Here is a 22987-nt window from a genome sequence, read left to right on the forward strand (position 1 = left end):
TCCTAAAAGTGAATAGGTACCTATTTTATTTACCTTCGACTCTTCCAAAATGATGTTGAAACATTATTTCAAATAGCACTTATGAAATGAACTCTCAAATTTTATTGGATACTTCCGCAAGCAATTTGGCATTTTATTTATCGTATTTAAGCCATCTTCCTTAGGTATTAGAAGTTGGATGTAACTGTTTATATTAAACATTTCTCACCTCGTACTCAAATTGACCCTAAAGCTGGCATCCAATTGGCGCCAGCAAATTGTAAAATTTACAACGGATAATAACACCGAGGGTGCTAACAGGTTGAAATACCTTAAAGAGTGGGCACTTAAATATCGACTGAGATATATACCTAATGTCTGACTTAATTTGTAGCATGCCTGTGGATATCTTCAAAGAAATGCCGAACACATTTTATTGCAGATGTGGTAAATGGTGGATTACAAAAAGCACCGCTCTATGGAAACGTGCTTGTTCGTCAATCAATGCTTGTGCTATGGCTATACTAGATGTTTGTTTAAGGTTTGAAGTATTCTGTATTTACTGTAAACTGAAATAATGAATTCTTTGAATACATTTTTAGCGTAACGCAACGAAAACGCATGTATGCTCGATTTTCCGTCGTCTGTCTGTATGTCTGTATACCCCCCCCCCCCCCCCCAAATCATTTTCAACCGAGCTTTCAACACATTACAAAGAAAGTACTTATATGAAACAATCAATGTACAGGTTTAAAATTAAAATTGTTCTGTTTTCACGTTTATCCTCCCCGCGCGATGTTTTTCACTATTACAAGATGTACGACACTATATCTTGACCTCGATGAATTTTCGGGATACTACCTAACGGCCAACATAAAGGTGAAGAATTCATGTCTTTGATTAAGACCAACTGTTCCATTTAAAGATTGAGAATAGTGCCAAGAAACCATTTCTGTCGTTCACCCATATAATTCTTGGACCCATGGATGCCATATGCTGCATCATTTTAATGTGTTGGTAATAGGACAATCGATTTGTAAGGTACCTAACATCATCTTCGGAAAATTGATGCGAATTGGTCTCACAATGGAAAAATTGGATGGAAAGTTTGGATTGAAGTCATTTGGACTGGAGCTAAGACTCTAAGAGGTGACAGCGAATTTAATATTGACTCGACTTGAACAAACAGAGCGAATAAATTGTGTTTCATCGTTCTGTGTAAATGAACTTAATAGATTTTACGCTGGCAGACCGCCGAAATGTGGAGAATCTGCATCAAGAATGAACATCCAATTTATTCCAGCATCGACTCAGAATGAAGTAAGCTCATTCCAGGGCTCATTATGATTATCAAATAAGAATTTGAGATTTCATGTATATTTCGCTCTTTGTTCCTGTAAAATTATAGTACCATTCTCTGCAAATAAGAGCAAAGGCCACCCTCGTACAGGCATACAATGAATCCTTCGGATGTAAGACGTTGGGACCGGTTCGTTAACCAGATCTCGCATTGTAGGAGGTTGAAAGGAAGGTTTTGCTCTAAAACCTGGTAGGTATGCAATTATATACTGTTTTTCGAGGAATGCTGCGACCTGAAATTGTGTCCCTTATAATGATATTAAATTGTTGAGGCCAGAATGTAGAATCTTCTTGTGTTCACTGATTGACAGAAATTTGGTGAAAGGAAGCAAGATTGGGTGCAGTTTTTCGAATGACCATGAAGCATGTTTGAGTCTACCACCAACGCCCCTATGATCTAAAAAAGGCAAAAGAAAATGACTACTGCCCTTTCTTACTTGGCTGGGTTTATTCAAGGAGATTATTTCTTAGCTGAAGTGCTCTTATTGCACCATTTTTGCAAGATCATTCAGTGCATTTGAAAGTTTTTCAATACCTAATGGCCCATGTAGCTTATCATTACCTGATTTGAGATTATGCATAAAACGTAAGCAAAATGCCATAGAGCGTTAAAGGTTTGAGAACCATTCTATATATATTCTATATATTATTGGAAGATTTTTTCCTATCGTATGCACTTGAGATTTTTTACTTTAGGAAATTCTGTTTTTTAATATGAAGAATTCACATGGTACCAATTTTTTGGTAGGATTTTTCTCTGAATTTCAGAGATTTTGTTAGCAACAAATGGTAGTAATGAAGATGATGACATATGTTTGTTTATACAATCCAGCACGATTGTAGAATCTGTCCAATGAAAAATGCCACTGAAGAATTCTATTAAGCTCTTTAAATTTTTTCTGACATTTTTGCGGATTTGAGAACACTGCATAATTCTAAGTGAGCAAATAGCTCTAGCTCATAAAGTAGGAAGAGAGACAGACATCTCTGTAAATGTGACTTTCACATAATTGGTCTTATTGGAAAGAGCACTCTTCGTGTAGTTAGATTTTATATGACTAGAGTCTTTTTAGTAAATGTGATGAGCGATAGAGGGCGCAGTGTGACATTAAGATCATAGATATATTAAATATCTATGATCAAGATACACTTTTATTTGAAAATTTCAAATGGAATGGTATCATTATTATAGGATATTATCTTATGAAGAAGTAGAAATACCTGTCAGTGAAAATCGCACTTTGATATCTGTCTCGTAAGCAGAGTGTGTGTTAATGTCAAACCACGCCCTCTACCACTCATCACATTTACTAAAACCACTCTGTTCCTGTAAAATCTGATTACACATAATACCAATTATGTGAAAATCGGTTCGGTGTAGCTTACACCGAAGTTAGATTCAACTCTCTAAAGAGATGTTCCCCTTCCCCTCCCCTCATATTTTATAAGCTATAGAAATATGTGCTGCATAAAAACATTGCAAAATTTATACAAGATTGCGATGCATCTATTTTTTATGCATGTTGTTGCGTATATTTTAGGAAAAAAGTAATTTTTCTACTTAACCATGAATCGTATTACCCTCTAGTGGTAAACCTAGAAACTTTAAAATAATTTCTAGCGATTTCTGTTGGCCGCTTTTGTGTAAGAAAACCTTCTCCATCAAACTGTACAATTGACGGTTCCATAGACATGGAGTATGACTTTTATTAATAGGACACTCTGTACATATATTCTAAAAATTGACGTCCAAGGCAAAATACATGCTCATTTGCTTTGCGATAAATCAAAAGTTTGTCCAATCAATGCACTTACAATTCCTCCCTTAGAATTATGCGGTGTTCTCGTATCCGCAAAAATAATTTCCAGCGATTTTTCCTGGCCGCTTTTGTTAACAAAATATTTTTCCCCAAGCTGTGCAATTAACGTTTCCATATAGATACGAATTTTGACCTTTATTAATAGGGCACTCAGCTGTACAGGCACCATAATATTATCTGACATGTCTACGATGTAAAATGGTTGATATGTTTGATACGTTGGAAACAACCATGTTTAACAATTATTGATGATACTTCATTCCAAATATTGATTCATTCTGCTCCTGTAAGTAGATCCTCAACTTAAAAGTCAGTTTGGATGACCTTAGAAGTGGTTAGATATGTACTGATATTTTCTAAGTTGTTCAAGATTGCAAAAACGCTGGTTTGGGGTTATGAAAGTGAGGATCTGCCGATTTATGGCATGTAGATCTTAAAAGAGACAGGAGGTTCAGGAACAGGAACATAGATGGTGAGATTTTTGAAAATGATTAATATATACGCTGATATACAGGGTGTTTTTTTGGGAGGTTTAGTTAAACGTTTCTGGGAAAGTAAAATAGGTAGGTTTTTGAAAATGTGTACTTAGGAGTTACGCTGAAGGCCGAATCGATGTAAAATATTTTCAAAATTGCCGCACTTCCGGAAACACCGGAAGTAGATAGTAGCTTCGTTATTTTAAATAGCAACCCCAATTTTTTATTGGGTTTTTGGATTCTACGTGAAATTTCAGTTCTTTGGATACCCATATGTCGATATCTGCCATTTATGGTTTTTAAGTTATTTTGACTTTAAGAAAAAAAATGGCGGATGCAGATGGTACCTTGATAATTGATTACTTGAAAGCGGTTGTAGTCATGGCAACCTATTGTTATCAGTGCATATAGAATGAATACAGCTTTCTTTTAGTGTACTTCAAAAAAAGTTAAGTTGCGTAAGACCGCCCCTATGGAGATCCAAATTTATGAAACTTCAAAGACTAAAAACTCAGTTTTTTTAAATGGAATCACCATTTTCTTAATATTGCATGAGATAAAGAATCGAAATGGGCATATTTTGACAATACATGTTCCTATAGCTATCTTTAACAGTTTCTGACTTATTCCCATTTTATTGAATTGACACTATTTTTTTCGAATTTTCTTTTTAGTAGTCGGCTATGATTTTATAACAATTGAATTTTAAACAATTCTAGTGACACTAATCCGTCACCTACTGTTATAGGTTAACATAAGTTTTTCAAAAATCGAAAAATGACTCGCAGTGGTTTCACCTATTTTTGAATTTAATTGTTATTTATGGTGAAATGGACAGAATCGCGGCACATGCTTGCCGTACATTCATTCGAAGGCTGGAACGAAATTGTATGAATTTTGGAAATGTTGTATCCCCAAATGCACTACAAACCGTTGAAGCACAAGTGATAAAAAGCTCTACAAGAGAATATTTAAGAAAATGAATTGAATTGCAAATGCAAGATTAACAAAATAAATTCAATGTAAAATATAAAAAACTTCGTTGAAACATTTTTTGTATGGAATTGTTGCTAGAACAGATATCTCATTACCTCTCTGAATTTTTAGAAATTCAGTTGAACGACTCTGTCTAGATTTCTCAAAAATTTTCCGTCCTATATCCTTAATAAATGACTTATTTATTAATGAATTATTTAGACTAGAATCAATGATATTAAAGAATCGTTTTCTTGATTTGTTTAAAATTCGATTGTAATAAAATCATGGTGAACTACTAAAATGAAAATGCAAAAAAAATGGCATCAATTCAATGAAATAGGAATAAATCAGAAAATGTTAAAGATAGCTATAGGAACATGTAGTATCAAAATATTCCAATTTCGATTCTCTATCTCATGCAATAGGAAGAACATGGTCATTCCATTAAAAAAACCTGAGTTTTTGGACTTTGAAGTTTCTTAAATTTGGATCTCCATAGGTGCGGTTGTACGCAACTTAATTTTTTTTTAAGTACACTAAAAGAAAGCCCTATTCATTCTCTATGCACTGATAAAAATGGATTGCCATGACTATAACCGTTTTCAAGTAATCAATTATCAAGGTACCATCTGCATCCGCCATTTTTTTTCATAAAGTCAAAATAACTTAAAAACCATAAATGGTAGATATCGACATATGGGTATCAAAAGAACTGAAATTTCACGTAGAATCCAAAAATGCAATAAAAAATAGGGGTTGCCATTTAAAATAACGAAGTTACTATCTACTTCCGGTGTTTCCGGAAGTGCGGCCATTTTGAAAATATTTTACATAAATTCGGCCTTCAGAGTAACTCCTAAGTACAAATTTTCAAAAACCTACCTATTTTACTTTCCCAGAAACTTTTAACCTAAACTCCCAAAAAAACACCCTGTATAATATGCTTAGTGAATTAAAGGGGATATGACCTTAGTAGTTGAACCCTACAAAAAAAACAAAAAAAAAAAACAGGAACATATTATATTTCAGTAACACTTAAACAGTCACGAGTAGGTGTAAATTGAGTACTTTTTGGGCAAATGTGAATTTTACAAATGGACTAAATTTTGGATTCCACCTTGAAATCCCCTGAAACTGTAATATTTGTCGGGTCAAGTGCAAGTCTCTTCGCCATCATTAATCAAACTGCAAATTCATGACAATAAGTATCACATTCAAAACTATAGTTGTACAAATATTAGGTACTATTAAAGCACAGTAATCCCTAGGGATTAAAATTACCTATTAATGCACAAAAATTAGGGAATAAATTCAATAAAAACGTGTCGGCATTGGAAAAACGTTTTTAATTGCGAGGTTAACGTGATACAGCTTATATTGTTCCTGACGAAACGTTAAGACCCTAAGGTCGCAAATATGATTTTGGTAACATTAATAGATTTAAAAATAAAATAACGAGGATTATACGTATCTAAAAATGTTGTTACATCACACCTCCACGAGTACGTTTGCATTTCAAAATCGCAACTAAAGATTGCAGTTGTATCATTAGCAGGGGGGTATACTCATTTCCAAAATGCCTAGTGCTTCTGCATTGTAGTTTTATGATTTAGTAGCCTGGCTATTCACAATTATTCCTATTAGATCACAGGTGTAAATAAGTACCAGTATGTTTAGATCTGTAATACAACCGTAATGCGACGCGAAATTAATTAATAAAATGTAGTGAAATGGAAATAATTCAAATTGTTAACTGCGAGATATTGTTTAAAATAATATTATCGACGTATGTTATCTTCCCATTCAATTTTGTACGCATAACAGACACTTTAGATATTCGAGGTCAATTCATGATTCATTCTACCCCAAGCGTTTCACATCGTCAAACAAAAACATCATTGCCTAATGGAATCCGGCACATTAATCACACCGGAGAAACTATAGCACGGTTATAAAACGGAAATTATGTCGCCCACGGGGACAAGGATACATAAAGGGCGAAAAAAGGGTCAGCATTTACCACGGTACGTCCCTACTTTCATTATGTTATTCTCAGTGGGAACATGAACATCCCATGTTGGACAGTTTAACAAAGAGATATTTAAAGCGTGTCATATGTGAATTTTTTTTAATTAAGCGAGAACGATGTCCTACACGAACGGCATTGAACCATCTCATTATAATTTGGAATTGTTAATAATAAAACATAAGCTAGAAAAAGTAACTCCCTAATTCAGCTCTTGTCGCTTTTTCCCTCTTCCAAACGCATCAACATCCATTTTCGTAAAGCTCGTCTCAAATTAGCAATTTTAAATTCTTATTGGCGTAATTAATTACCTTACCTAATAGTAATCAGCTTAATTGGAAAGTTAGGAGACTCGGTGATAACCTAATTATGCATGCGCGTGTTGTATATACAGCGTTCCATTAAATCTGTTATCAGGAGCTTAATCTGTAATGCGGGCTGTCATGTACAACATTAGTGTCACAGCTGATTTGCCCAGCTGTCAACGACCGCAGATGAGTTTCTACTATCCTGGTGACGTTACCGAGGAAAGATGATTCAATTACAATAAATTATGTAACCTGTACCTACATTTCAACCCCTTCGGCAGAGTTACTGAACGTAATGTACTTTTAAATGAATTTGCTGAAGTTTGTTGCACATATTGGTATCAGTGAGAATAACAGAGTGATAGTTTCGGTTAAATGATTTTTAAGGAACAGCTTTAGTGTATGTTTATGACATACTTTCCACTTATAGATAAACTAAAAGTACCAGAAAAACGGTTGAAATGGAGAATTCGTCAATGCTTGGTGTACGAGGCACATTCAAGTTATAAGAGGTCTCCGATTCTTTTACTCAGAACTGACAAACAGACAGAAGCATGCGATTTGTTTAAAATGAGCGATCACTGCATGACAGAGGTGGCAGTTCTGTACGACAGACCGAACATCTAGCGGCAGCGGCGAAAATGGGAACTGTTATCGATACTTTTAAACCGCCAGTGCTGAAAAATGAGTGGTCATGTTCTAGAACCGAGATGACATACTGCTAACCCATTTCGTTGTAAAGAGCACTATGGTATTTTGAGGAACAGGCTCCTTCCTGCACTGCAACAAAAAAACGGCTAGAAAGGCTACACGAATCAGACTGTACTGTTGCCCAGCATTTTCTTCTGATTTGGTTTCTAGCGACTTTTGACTGTTTCCAATTACCACTACCATACCTTCAACAGCTTTATCGATTTTCCAGTGGTCAAAACAGACTTCTAAAAAAGCCTTCACAGTGGGCGTGATCCTGAGATCAAAGTGTATGTTAAAATCGATAGGATCCCCCTTCAAACAATTCCGATCTCGACTGGAAAGTCTTGGGGTTCGCTCGTTATGGGCATTTTGATGTCAGTTAGAAACTCAAAATGTGTATCTTCCACTACTTGTTGTAATGGGGGCCCTTTTAAAGTGTTATTTTTATTATCGTTTTCGTGTTGTTTCAAGTTAAATCCGTTGCTGGAAACAGGCCAATCGCCAATTACTCGCAGTATTTGACATGAGAAATGCAATAAGGGTTTGAGAAAGTAGGTAAGTCATTGCATTGACTTCCTACAAATGAAGCTTAGTGCAAGTAAGCAATTTAGTGTCGTATAAAATCGTAGATGGCATAGGTGCATGTAGGGACGTTTTTTTAAATATAAGCGGTAACTAAAAGTTTCTAAATTGAGACACCGTAACTTATAACAAAATAAAATCGCAAAAAATTTAATGAGCCAGGCTGTATTTCTCTAAATTGTGTAGTTCGTCGTGACACATTATGATTGGTAGGTGCTTAAAGGCGTTAGTTGGCTTTATTCTATTTCTTGCGGTGCGTTTGAACAGCAGATTTTTGGAATCGAGATACTTCCATATTTTGGAGGCTATAAATTGAATTTATTAACGGATTCACACGTCTTACGTCCATCTTATGTCTAGATCACTACCATTTGAAGATTGAATCAATTTAATTTCTTCATGTTACATGTTAATATTCTTGTTAGGGTGCAAGTGTCGTATTTCAAGTTTGTCACGTTTTAAATCTACGTTCTAATTTTTTTTCAATTTCCGTTTCTCATCAAACTCATCTGATCTGACAAACGGCTGAAATTATGACTCTTGGGTGTGTAACAAGTTTTCGAGCAAAATGTATCCAACATTATTCTTTTTAGACGTGAATTTGGAGCTGTAAAAGCTTTCAAACGCATTATCGTGATGCCGTAAAGCCGGCCATACACGGTCCAACGCCGTCGTACGATCTTGTCGAATTCGACTAAGTTGTACGATTTTTGATTGTGTATGGGCACATCCGACTAAGTTGGTTGGATGAGAATGAATATCAAACTTGTCTGAGTGCTGCAGTACAATCGAGTTGTATGCGACGCAGTTGGACGAAATTGGATCGTGTATGCGCGCTTACAATCAAGTCGGTCCGACAGAATCCGTGTACACAGCGAAATTAAAAACCTTTATTATTATCATATTGTGTTAATCTGTTGAGTACAGTGTGAACGATCTTTTAAAAAAAATCACATCCAACTCTATCGTACGACGTTGTTGGATCGTGTATGGTTGTATTCAATTTTCACGATTTTCGTACGACAATTCCATCCGACATTGTTGTACAACGGCGTTGGACCGTGTATGGCCGGCTTAAGAGTACATGCACATTTGATAATCGCGTGTGGTTTTGGTGCAGTTTTGGCGACCACATGTATTTTGATCGAAACATGTCAAAATCGTTATTCTTGCACCAAGATCGTTGGGAAAAAGACCAAGAGCATTGGTCTCAATGCCCCAAATTTATGTTAAATAATGCATTTTAAAGACCACATGTATTCTGATAGAATCATATCAAAATCATTATTAATGCGCCGAGATCGTTGGCAAAAAGACTATGTAGATGTATTTTTCGATGTTAAAATGACTTAGTTACTGGTTACTGATTACACAGAAAGTAATTAAATACTGTAATCAATTACAATTGTAATCGATTACTTCCCAGCTCTGGATACAAGCCGCTGTAGTAAGCTCGTCAAGCGTTAATTTTTTAATTACGGAGTCTCGGGTTGCGCTTTTCTTTTCGTTTTGTTTTAGGGTACAGGGTTGAAGCATTAGGATAGAGCTCTCTTCCTACGCCAGCATTTACGTACACCAGTAAAGGTAAGATTTTTATTGTTTTACATATTGGTTATTTGTAAAATTATCGATGCGATTTTTGTTAGTAATCATTTTACATGTTGAGAATTATAAGTTGGGGATTCATTGGGGGTTTATATTCCATTTTTAACTTAATTTATGGAAATATTTGTATGGTGGTTAAGTAAGTGATATTTATTTTTGTTGAGGATAAATATATCAGTATTCCATTGATTAATACGCTTCATTCATATTCGACCAATTAGCTTGGTGATTGTTTCAAATTCTAACCAATCAGATGATTTTTTATTTTTTTAAGTGATTAAAATCCTAATAGCTTAGCTTTGATCAGCGATAAAAATGCGTTAATTAATTAATTAATACTTTTGATCTCTAGTTATTTCCGTTGCAACAAAACTTTCGTGTAAAAATAAAATTATCCGATTGAACATCTCTTGTGTGATTAATTTACATGTTACTTCCGATGCTGTTGCTCTCGTCACATCTTACCGACAGGATCAATTTTTCAAGTAACAGGAGATTTGAAAGGTGTACTTAAAAGTACATCCAGTAGAACCGAAAGAAATGAAAAAACTTCGAAATAACAATAGACAGAATAGTTGTTGACTTTGTTAGGTTTTAATTAATTTGTTGTATCCTAATTACGAGTATCTATCTGACTGAGATTAATAAAAGATGTGACCTCTAAGTGAATTTAATGAGCCACAGTATAATGCTTACTGTTATTATTCCATTATTGTTGTAGTGTACTCACCGGGTCTGATCGCCCGCAAGCGTATGAGTGACATAAAATTTTAAAATACTTTGACACAGATTACGTTTATACGACTGCACTAAACAAATAAAATCGTTTGCGGACATGATCGGTTTCAGTGTGAATATAATTATAGGTAATATAATCAGGAGGATCTTTTTTATTTATTTTTATTTATTTTTTTTTCGAAATCAAAATATTCTTCAAAATGCACGAATAAAAATGCTCCTGATAAATTTTCTTATTAAATATGAAACATAATGTTTCTTTTCATTTACGTTCAACTTAATTTTTGGGATCGTAATTTGGTTATAATTGCGACTATAAAATTATCCAATTGGGATTGGTTGGAGTGAGAAAATTCACACGCCACGAGAATTTGAATTTCTATTCCAACCCAAAGTATATATTAATTTTAAGTTAAGAATTAATTTTTATTGTAAACAATTCTAAGAAACCTACATAAATGTTTAACAATTATCTTACGTTTTGTTTCGGTATGTGCAAGCCTAGGTCCCCATGCAATGGTTGCTCGAACAGCAGGTGTTACTTGTTCGCTTGAAATCCATAAACAATGACATACTTTGATTATGCCATGCTACATAATAAACAAAAAGTCCCAGAACGTTCAATTATCTGCGTGATTGGTTAATAAATATTTTTCAAGTTTGTATGTGTACACTATAATTATGTAAGTATCGACAGTATCCGTAACTTTTCGGTTATCTGAATCTGCAATTTGAGAAATGTCTGTATACGGTGATGGTTGTCCAAAGAGATTTTCGTCTGTAGTTGGGTTATTTTCCACATACGTCTCTGAATTAGCGTATTCATAATCTACATCTATAGCATATTCATTATCTATATTTAAATCATTTTCTAATTTTGTTGGTTCGTTTTGTACAACATTATGTAATTCTTCAGCAAAAAATTTAGGATTACCTCGAGTTGGTCCCTTAACATTTTGTGAATGTGGTTGAAAATTTCCTTCAGGGGGTCTTGATGTTTTAGTAACCACTGACATTGGAGTTTGTCTGTCCAGGGGTACCTTTCCCGTAGGTTTCCAAACATTACCCTTAGGGGGTGGGTTTTTGAAAACTTGTTGATTTGTAAAAAATTTATGTTAAACTGGTCTGGGGTTAATAGGGATCGGTTGACTTGGGAAATTTTTCGAGTTAGGTTGACCAGAATGGTTTGCAGAGGAGTAATTTCCAAAAGAATTGGGTGTTTGATTTTGAACAAACTTTTGTGAATTGAACTGAGGCGTTTGCATAAATGGCGTCTTAAAAGAAGGTGACGGTAAAGTTTGCTGAACATTTCTTCTTCCTTCATTACAAATAGAAATAAAATTTTCCTCTTGTATAACGAGTTGCATAGCTTTTTCTAAACTATCTGGGGTTTGAAGTCGTACATTAGTTTGTATATTAGGTGCTAAATATTTAAGAAAAGTAATTAGTACTATTTGTTCTATGTTACTTATTTAAGGTACTTTGGCTTCTAAGGTCATATTTGGGTCATTATTGATGGCTGAAAAAATTAAACTTCTAGTGTATTGGAATCGTACACCAAAATTATAACAATTTTCTCTAATATTTGGTTAAAGACTGTGTAATTCATTGAATAGGCAATTGAAAGATCTTTGATCAGAAAACGAAAGCTTTAAAACGGCTTTTACCTTTTCCCATAAATCTAACTCTAATCTACTTGAAATTAACGTAAGGGCTTTCCCTTTAAGTTTTCCTACAATACCTCTGAATATTAGTTTTAATATAGGTTCATCATATTCTTGAAAATTTTCAAAAGTTTCATCACATGCGGCAATGAAATTGTTAATTTCACAAGGATCTCCATCAAAATGTGGGATAACGTCTAAGAAAAGTTTAATCCATTGGTAGTTAACATTTGCCATATTTATATTGATATTAGCAAAGTTTTTAGTTAAAGCGTCTATATCAGGTAGGGATGGTGAGTTATACTCGGAATTATCCTCGGAATTATCTAAATTAAAATTTCTTAAGAATTGGGTTTCTAAATTTGATTCTAATGTTTCAGACTCCGAGTTTGAATCTGATTCGATATCAGGTAACACTCTAAATTTTTTTCATTATACCTCTCCGAAAGTACTGTCTTTTCATGTATCCCAAGCGCACCGCAAGTAGGGTTTTCCCGTGCGAGCGCACTGGAAAACTTTTTCCCGTGCGCTACGAATAATCAAGTTTGCCATAGCTATCCCTATCCCATGCGTTGCCATGCATACCGCGGATTGACTTTGACATATATGTCAACCGATTTTTTACCATTGTGTTAAAAATGGATTTTGGTGAAGGCGAAATTCCGCTAATATATTAAGGGAAGCTGCAGAAACCAGTTCCCAACTATTACCAGCGAAATCAAAAGAGAGATGCGAAAAGGAATATGAAAAATTTCATAACTGGTGCATTGAAGAAATCGTGAAAAGAGTACGTTATGGAGTAGGTTTTCAATGATTAAGAACATTCTTACGGTAAAAGAAAATGAAAACGCTAGCAAATTGTGCAAAACCGATTTTTTGAAGCGTCAGACCGTCCGCTACATCCCAAAAAAATCAAAAGTTCTGTATAACAAGGGAGCAATTTTTGAATGAAGCTGCAGAGATAAAATGGTGATTACTTACTAAGGTTATTTTAGTATTCGGAAATTTGGAGCAAGATGCAGGGGAGACGATACAATTCGCTCGACTATTGATGATGTGTTGAAGATAATGGGGGTTTAAGGGTCATAAGACAAGCAACAGAATTTGTTGTCAAATTGGATTTGGACTTCAATGTAAATAATTATTCTCCGTTATTTTCGGAGAGGTATAATGAAAAATATCGTTCATTACACGTCCAGAAAGGCTTTTCCCGGTTTGCATGACTTCCCGTGTTCGTCATGCGCCCACGGGAAAATCTTCCTTTCTGGACTGGTAATGAAATATACTATTTTCGTACTTCCGAGACTAAAGTGACAACTTCACTCCATTATGACAAGTACTGAAGTGTCACTTTTTGTCCCGCCGGGATTAAATTTTACGAAAATCCCGGAAGGATGAAATTACTAACAAAGCAATTTCAGTAGGTTTTCCACATTTTGTATGCGGCACTATTTCTTAAACGCATCGTACTGCTGTTCATATAGTTTTTGGATTTCGGTGGTATCAATTCTTTACCTACTTTGGTTGCTTTTTATCAATATCAAATACACCTTTGTCACCCACCACCAAAATTATGACACTAGCAATGACAGTTCCTATGGTAACTTGTTGAGCAGCGATTTTTTGAAAGAACGCGTTCTCTAACTCCATACATATTAAGTGTTTCTGTTTCGGAAGTACGAAAAATATCGTATATACCTTGCGACTGAAGTAGTGGTCTTAATCCCTCAGGTAAATTATGGCCCTCCCTTCGGTCGGGTCATAAACTTTACCTTCGGGATTAAAAGTACTACTTCAGTCCCGCGGTATATAATATATAGCTAATTCCCCAATTTTTTTGTTAATTTAAGGGATGAAAAAGAAGTATATCTATGTACAATCATCAATTGTGTTAGCTGTTGTAAATCGCCCAAAAAACCCATGGTCTGTATGTTTTATAGAGGGCCGCCGTTATCTTAAAGACGAAAGTGCTTATCCATTGATATAGTGATTTCCCAAAATTAGGCAAACTCAAAAATTCGGTTTAACGCACAATCATTCTGTTGGCTTAATACTCTACCAATATTTGATGTCGGCCCTTGTTTTAAATGCGATTATATCAAAATCATAAAGAAATGATTCGCTGTTTTGTGGATAGTTCAACATTCACTGCAGAGCCGCCTTAATTCAACTAGAGCACAGCGATTGCTGTCACACCTTATACATACTAAATTATCATTCATTTCTCATCTCCATAATCCTGAGGAACACTTTTAATGCTGAAGGGTGATCAATTAAAATGTGAACAATGATGAAATGCATTCCTAAGATACATAACAAAATAATAATTTAGGATAGATGGTGTTGATGTATATCTACTAATTTCAAATAGGCAAAAAACAATACTTACTGCATAAGATTGAAGATAATTTACTGGTAAACGGTGACGCAATACTGGCATCGCCCAACTTGACGACTTGATTTTGATCCTGCTCCTCAATCTCTTTCATGATCCTTTGCAAATTGGATTGAATATTCGCTAAATTATTTTCCGCGTTTCTAAGGGCATGATTCGATCGATTCCTCGGACCGGGATGTTCCCTCAACCTCTTCTCCTTCTCTTTTTCTTTCTCAAGCCTTTCTCGGGCGTCCTTCCTTTCCGGCATGCGTTCGGGCGCGTTTGCGAGTATCGCGACGCCGACGTCCGCGTGTTTTAAAGCGCCCACGTCGTTAGTGCCGTCCCCGCACATTAAAGTAGTATGTCCTAACGATTTAAGTTGAACTATAACAAATTCTTTTTGTTTCGGTGCGAATCGTGCGAATACTGCTATACGAGGTAAAATTTTATTTAGGAATGTATTGTAATGTTCACGTAAATAATTTAAACTATCACCGGTTATGCACAGGTCGTACTTTGCAATTACACTATCTTCTATCTTGTATCTTTCCTCTTGATTTATACTTTCCCACAGCCATTTATCATCCACTTCCGTTAATACTAAAATTGGATTTACACAAAATTTGAGCTCTTTTGCTACATGACATGCGGTTAAAGGATTATCACCAGTAATCATAACTACACGATGAGAAGCGTTAATAACTTCCTTAATCACATTCTTCGAGTCCAATTTTAATGGGCATGAAATAATAACGAATCCTGCAAACTTTAAGTCGGTCTCTACTGCTTCTCGATTTAACTCCCGAAGTTCTTGCGGACTCAATTTGCCTATTTCTCGCCAACCCAAAGCTAAAACCCTGGCTCCTCTGCGAGATAACTCCAAGTACACATTGTCGTAGTTGCTTGGAGCGTCGCAAAACATGCTCTTCAAAGTTTCCGGCGCCCCCTTTACAGTGACAACATAAATAGTTTCGGTCGATCCTACTGTGCTGTAACCGCATATCACCGACATTCTTTTGAGGGCGGACGAAAAGTGATTGCGTTGGAAAATTTTAAATGCGGGCGACTTCCCTTTTCTGGGAATTACCGCGTCGGATTTTGTTAGGTTCCAGTCTACCGCGAGCAAGGTCGCTTTTTCGAGGGGATCGCCCACTAAACCGTCATCAACATGCGCCAGAGAGTGACAGGTGGCTAGTACTTGCGCTGACTCGATCGGTATGTCCGATATGGGCGTCACCTGACAACCGTTTTTAGCCAAGGCCACACCCTCCACCACCAAATTGTCGCTTGTCAACGTGCCAGTTTTGTCAAAGCAACATATTTCGATTTTGCCAGCGAATGGGATTCTGAACGGTTCCGTGCAGTAAACTCCCAGTTTTGAGAGCGATAGTAAAGATGTGTTAACAGCCAAAGATAATTCAATTGGTAACTCTGGGGGTATCACGGATGTAATAATAAGGGTGCACTCCAGGAATAATTTATATCGGTTACGGTCGGGGTCTTCGGAACCTTTCTGCCACACATAAACGGCGGCGGCAACGGCGAAAATCAATAGAAACGAAATAAATCCGAATGTCTCCCGATTGTTAGCCGTTACTCTTTTCACGCCAAAAAGTATAGTCCTCAAAAGTTTGCCTTGCGATGTATTAAACCCGGTACGCAGTACATATGCCAAGCAACCGTTATCTTGAGCTCTCAATCCGCTGACCGTTTTAGAAGGTGGAGTATGTTGAACCACTTTAGTACCCCCAAACAAAATATGTAGCTTCCCGTCAGCTTCGAGGTCAAGTATTTTCTGCTGTTCAGCAGATTCTATCGGCTCCTTCATCTGTGGCACGGACTCGCCAGTTAGCATACTTTCGTCAACAATACACGGACCACGCAACAAAAGCACGTCACATGGAATTAAGTTATCGTGCTGAGATCTCGTAATTGACACTATATCGCCTGGAATTAACTGATCTGTTAACATCGAACGCCATCGACGATTTCGGTAAACAAGTATATTATAAGGTTTTGTGCCCATTTTAAGAATTTCCGACATATTCCTCAATTGCTGTTGAACTAACGTGCACTCGAACAATATCAACATTACTAGGGTAAATATCGAGTAATACCAATATTTATCTAAGCACCACAGCGCTACGCAAAAGACTTGAAATACAAAAAACGGCGCGGTCGCCCTTTCCTTAAATAATTCCAGAAACTCGGGTATCACCATATCGAGCTGATTTTTGCCATACAAATCCTCTGCTTGTTGGATGTCCTCGTCCTCTTGGTAACCCTTCCAGTTCACGTATTCTCCAAGAAATTTGTCGGTCGGAAATTCAAGTCCTTGGAAGATTTTTTTATCGTACGAGTAAATGTATTTGGTTTTTTGAAATATGAACCAGGTCCGAATCCCGTCGCCATCTTTAATCTACAAGAAACAATCGTGATCAAAAAATTGTACAGTAACGACTACATTTTTGTACAAAAACATATTAAAAAATTAGATTTCACCAGAGGACAAACAAGTTAAATGAATCTAAGACATTCGTGCAATTTGAGCAGTTGTTCAACCGCGAAATCAACAACAACATAGCCGTGAGTAGGTAACTTGCAGCAGCAACACATAGATTATAGGTATTTCTTTTAAATAGACACAAAACTCGAAAATTTGTTAAATTGTCATTTTGATGTTATTTGTTGTACTTAGTAGTATTATAAATTTTATAACGCATAAATAAAGGAACATTTAATCGTAATTTCGACGTAAGGTAAAAGTTATATGGTCCGAAATCTGTTCTGTTTACTAAAAACGCCAAGTGCAAGATAACAAATGCAGGTGTTTGGAGTTCGGGCGATGGCGGTGGGAATAGCGAGCGACGGCAGGGAACAACGATATGGAATTTATAAATGGACGGGGTTTCCTTCACCTTTAAATAGAAAAATAAAATGGAAATACCCGGGTTGTTTTCGGGTCAATTGTAAAAGCGTATGTCATTGTTGTGTTAAATTTTACGGGTTGTTTTCGCCAGATAAAGATGTTTGAGGTTTTTCAGCTGTTGTCCAGTGTTGTTAAAGTGTTCTCCGTCCGTCCGTACCTACGGCTGTGTCGCTCGCACATCTTTAGTTTAAGAGATACTTTTGTGCTATTTGGATCGTTATGGTATCGAGGTTTGCACTCAAAAAGGAATTTTTTCAGTGTGTTTTACACTTTTGACGGTCATTGTACTTATAAATTTTATGCGTTTGTTGCATTTTGATTTTTGATTAGCCAAAACTTAAACATGAAACTTGCTCCATTTCCTTAACTTTGAATCAAATAAATCCAAACTGTGATTGAGGAAACGGTTAAATGCATTGATAGAGAAATATTGGCTCTGTTGGAAACCACGGTTAAACCTTTCAGCGGAAGATACTATTATAAAATCAAATTGAAATCACGTGTCAAAAAGTAACTTATTTTTTCTACCCGCTTTCACTATTAGCGTTGCGGCGTTACTTATAAGTTGAAAGTGAAGGAAATGTATGGGCTACATTTTTGGCGTATTTTTCATAAAAATCGCAAGTAAATTCCGTCCGTCCGTCCAACAGTTTTAAAACTCAGCACTCGATCAACGTAATTTTAACAACTGACACTTCTCATAAAAGGAAGCATATACTGCGTTCGCACCTCCAGATGCAATATGGGGTCTTATGGACTCTCATACTAATTTCAGTCATGCTTCGATAACGGTATCTTTATTCCTCAACCACAATGATGTCAAACTAGTCCCCCCCCCCGACCCCACTTTGATAAGAGGACAGAAAGAAGGGGAGTAGTTGGTAGAAAACGGTTCCTTATAGTCTGGGTGCCTGCCGACATAAAGTCCTATTTATTAATGCGCTCCTGAAACTTCTTGTATCGCTTCATTATGGCGAGTGTACCACTTTTTCTATCTATGAAATTTTTCCTACTCGCGGCGTTTCTCCTCCATTCCTTTTCGAAAATACTAAATTTGGTATCGTAAAAAATTTATAGATACTGTGTTTCTAAAAAGTTTAATGCAAAGGGAACATTGTAAAACTCCTGAAAAAACAATTGTCGGACAAAAATGTTGGAGCGTTAGGGGTGTCTACCGAGTGAAACGTGCAAAAATAATTACTCGAAAAAATTTATAAATATCCAGCTGATATTAGCAACATTTCTTGAGAATTATGTCTATAATGATATTTTAACATTGTTCAGTCAAATCAGAAATTATTTTTGTTATTAAGTGGTGTAAACTGAGATTTATACAAAATATATTTAATTTAAAATTTCCCTGGCTCGATGTTATCGCGTTTAGCAAGACAGCCTTGTTATACCCGCCGAGAAGAGTCGCCCGCATTCGCCAAGAGGAAGTTTTTGGCACTTGATCTACCAGACTCAACAAAACGCGTGCGCTGATAAAAGGTACATTTTCTCTCTCGTGTGTGACACCCCCCAAAATACTTGACAAGAAAAACGTGCACCACAATCGCCCATCATCCACTTACTGCGCGGACAGCAAGGTAGGCAATTTTTGTTTTAATAAGGTTGTCTTTATGCGTGTTTTTTGATCAATTACCAAGTAATACAGTCCACTCCTCTACAAACATTGTCCGACAAAATACTTATACTGATTTTGCGATCCAACGCGCGAAAATTAACATTTCTACGAGGACCAAAAATTTATTTAAAAAAAATGTGGTAGACTCGCCATAATGAAGCGATACAAGAAGTTACAGGAGCAAAATAAAATAAAAATAGGACTTTATGTCGGCAGGCACTCAGACTATTACTATGACCTTTAATTAGAAAACAATGAGAGATAAAAATAATTCCCCCCCCCCCCCTTCAGGCCCCGTCGCTCACTGATCTCGAAAAATAGTCGCACGGGAAAGTTATACTTTGTACAAACCAATTTATTTCGATGAGACTTTTCATTAGAATACCATATGAAGGGCAGAACATGTGCCCCCCCCTCCATTTTCTAAAGTTTAACTTGGCACCACTAAGGCATGCGTATGCAAAATCTGAGACCAATTGGTTGTCGTATGTAAAAGTCACGTTTTCTTTCAAAAATAGCATCTCTGATAATAATTCGTGGGGGGCCCCCCCCTTTTAGACAGCGAAATTTGATGGCCGTCTGGCACACCTTCAAGGTATAGGCCACCTACTGCAAAAAATGTCAGGACTCCAGGACCATTCCCTTAGAAGTAGTTCAAAACGGTAGAAGTGGGTCCAGACGGACGGACAAAACGCAAACAATAGCCTTTTTTTTAATTCTTAAAAAATGCGCTAAAAATGTCTATACACTGCCCCACCTTGACTTTACAGTACAGGGATCATAGGGTAATGCCATCCTTACAGGAGTTTTTAGAGTGGTGATACCGATTTTATGTAAAAATAAATACGCCAATTTCTTTCAAATCGTATTCTGATGACATTTGGCATCGTTGTTGACCATAAGAGCCTGTACTGTAAAGTCAAGGTGAAATGGACTACAGAAATATTGGGCCGTATGAATAAAAGTAAGCAAATGCTTATACTTGCAAAATTCAAAGTAAATACTCGTAACTGCCCCTTCATACTGGTCTGTTTAGCATGGTTTAGCAGCGCTGCACTGCGTCCTGTTCTTCTGCTTAGAAGCGCTGCTAAGTCGCCCAGTGCGAAGGAGCACTTACGAGTATTTACTTTGAATTTTGCAAGTATAAGCATTTGCTTACTTTTATTCATACGGCCCATTGATTATAGATAGATCTAACATCATTTCTACAGATACAGATACATTAATTGAAATAATAAAAATTATATAATTTGGTGCCACAATGCCGAGCTGTTTATAGCTGATTGAACATGTCTTTATTAAGGTACCTACAGCAAAATCAAGGCTATTACTATTAAGTGTCCTGCACTAAAGCGCCCTGTTTCAATTTTTTTTTATTTTGGTACAGTCTTTATCTTGCCCCTCTAAAAGCAAATTCCAAGTCATCGAGGACCTTGTACATTTCTTAGGCAACATTTGGAATTATCATTACTATGCTTGGTGGTTAAATGCACTCTTTATCTTTGCTACGTTATCTGCCCACCTTTAACACAAAAATGTGTAATTGCAAACAGACAATTTACAAAAGAGACTGAACAGTTTAAAAGACCACAGCGTTAAAATTGCACTTCATATGTAGAAACGGATTCCAAATTCAGATCTTAGAAGACGTAAGTTAATTCAACATTGCATCCTCTTTGATAATGCATTAGGATGACTGGTTTTCCTCATTTAGACAAGAATATGAACTGGAGGATGTGATTAATAACAGACTTATGTAACCATCACATGATGTTCACTTGGGCAACTTCTCTTATTAATCATGTAATGTAACCAAATTTGAAAGGAAACTAAAAGTATTTCCCACGCACCATAGTAATGAATTGATGATATAGGTTAAGGATACGAAACGAGCATATGGTATCCATGTGCCCATATGGATACCTAACATTTTAAGGTGTACCTACTTTTGAATGATGCAATCGTAATAATTCAGCCGACCCATTATTTGCAGTTGGAACCACTTTGACAACGGTAGCTTTTGAAATATCCTTCTCCTAAAACAACAAAGTGCAACAACGATTAATCAACGTCAAGCAACTTACATACCCATTTACATGTAAAGAAACATTTCACATGAATTGACCAGTGACAACACAAACAGCATAAGATTTGTACACATCCAATGCCGGCGACCCCGACGAAACCCCCTTCATAGAACTCTGCGAAACCGTAAACACCGCACCAAGTATATATCCATACAGAATAAATTAGAATGAATGGGAGATTATATCCGTGAAATAATGTTCTTATTGTAGTATACAGCGTTACGCTTTCTACGAGATCGTCTAATTTAGTCATCTTTTGTTACAAAAATCGTCGGTTCATATAAATGCAATTGTTGGTTATGCCAACAAAACATCGAACACGGTTTCGGTTTCGGCGTACGGGTTTAGTTAAATTTTGACAGCCAACAGCTGACGTTTTGTTTCTCTGGAACAGCGTTGCCAGGATTACAGCCAATTTCAGACTAAAAAAAGTAAAGAAATCCCTTTGATAGAAATCCCCATTTTACTTTTAAGGGCAAAGGGTTTTCGGAAGGGGCACCTTCTTCTATGCTATTTTTTGATTTTACATATCTGATTTAGAAATAAACTAAACAATTACGAAAACTCCTGAAATATTATTTTCGTGATGTTGGGTGTTCTATACAGGGTGTCCGACGACGATAGCTTTGTCTTATATGGGAGTGGGAAAACTGAAACAGATGCATAGATTTTTTATCATTTGTACGCAATTTTCGTGCAATGAACTCGTTTTAGATTTATGCCACTACGAGTTTTAGTAAAAGATGACTATCACTTCGTATTTTAAAAGTGAAGTGTTATTCATTTATTTTAAAAATCTACTGCCTTATATTAAAGTCACCATGCACCGAAACCAAATTATTTATGCACAATAATATATTAAAACCTCGAACGCATTTTGACAGCAAAGTGATAGGGTACGTGAAATAGGTGCAATGCAATTGAGAAGTACCCAGTTTAAAATGTAGTAATTCGTATCCCAAAAGATTTCTAAATATAGACCGGTTCTTCTAAGAAAACAGTATTGGTGTTATACGTTTTTTTTTGCCCATAAATCCTCATAATGTTTATAGGACGTGTCATTTGCGGAATTCGGACTAAAGCAATAAAGGCGAGACAATTCTATTTTTCGAGCGTGTCTAATAGCTTAATATGGTTCTAAAGGAATTGATACTTTTAAAGTGTAAAGGAAGCGAACGGACCGTATAGTCGGTCAATGAAAGTCGTTCGTAAAGTACACGGTTAAGTTCGTTGTGATTCCGACTAACATGAATTATTATCAATTTTCAGAGAAATTTGTGCTGGTTGACGGTAGTATATTGTTTATTAAGTATTTATTTTGGTATCCACGAGGAAGCTTATTATCAGTGTAATGTTGTTCTGCATTTTGCTTTCTTACTCGTGGCCCGCAGCCTGACGGGTCGTAGGCTATACGAGAAGGGGGTTCTCTAATTTTATGTATGAGTCGTTTAACTATATTCCGCGAAGGGGGTACTTAATACAGTCCGATGATTCGCTGTATATGTTGCTCTCTTACTCGTGGCCTAGCTGCCGGACGGCGCGTGAACTACACGAGGAGGGGTCCTCTAATTAAATTTTCTTCTGCTTACGTGTTTTGCTTGGTCATTAGTCAAACCTTAACATGGATATTCATTACTGGCATTCTCACATGTACCTTCCATCCCAATGCGCCAAGACCTCTTCAGAAACAGCGAAGAAGAAGCTTGAAATAAAAGTGGTAAATTTACAAATTATTTATT

The 22987-nt window shown here is 36.2% G+C and overlaps 1 protein-coding gene across 1 annotated transcript; it reads right to left on the bottom strand.

Moving 5' to 3' along the window:
• Positions 1-14576: 14576 nt before the first annotated feature.
• LOC116171218 (manganese-transporting ATPase 13A1) lies at positions 14577-21627 on the bottom strand. The gene is made up of 3 exons (XM_031487941.1): positions 21250-21627; positions 21108-21197; positions 14577-17024 (listed from the first exon to the last, which is right to left on the bottom strand). The coding sequence occupies exons 1-3, from the start codon at positions 21499-21501 to the stop codon at positions 14592-14594; spliced, it is 2775 nt and encodes a 924-aa protein (XP_031343801.1). The 5' UTR covers positions 21502-21627; the 3' UTR covers positions 14577-14591.
• Between the last annotated feature and the right edge of the window lie 1360 nt (positions 21628-22987).

This window comes from Photinus pyralis, unplaced genomic scaffold, assembly GCF_008802855.1.
Source record: "Photinus pyralis isolate 1611_PpyrPB1 unplaced genomic scaffold, Ppyr1.3 Ppyr1.4_LG5, whole genome shotgun sequence".
Classification (NCBI taxonomy): Eukaryota; Metazoa; Arthropoda; class Insecta; order Coleoptera; family Lampyridae; genus Photinus; species Photinus pyralis.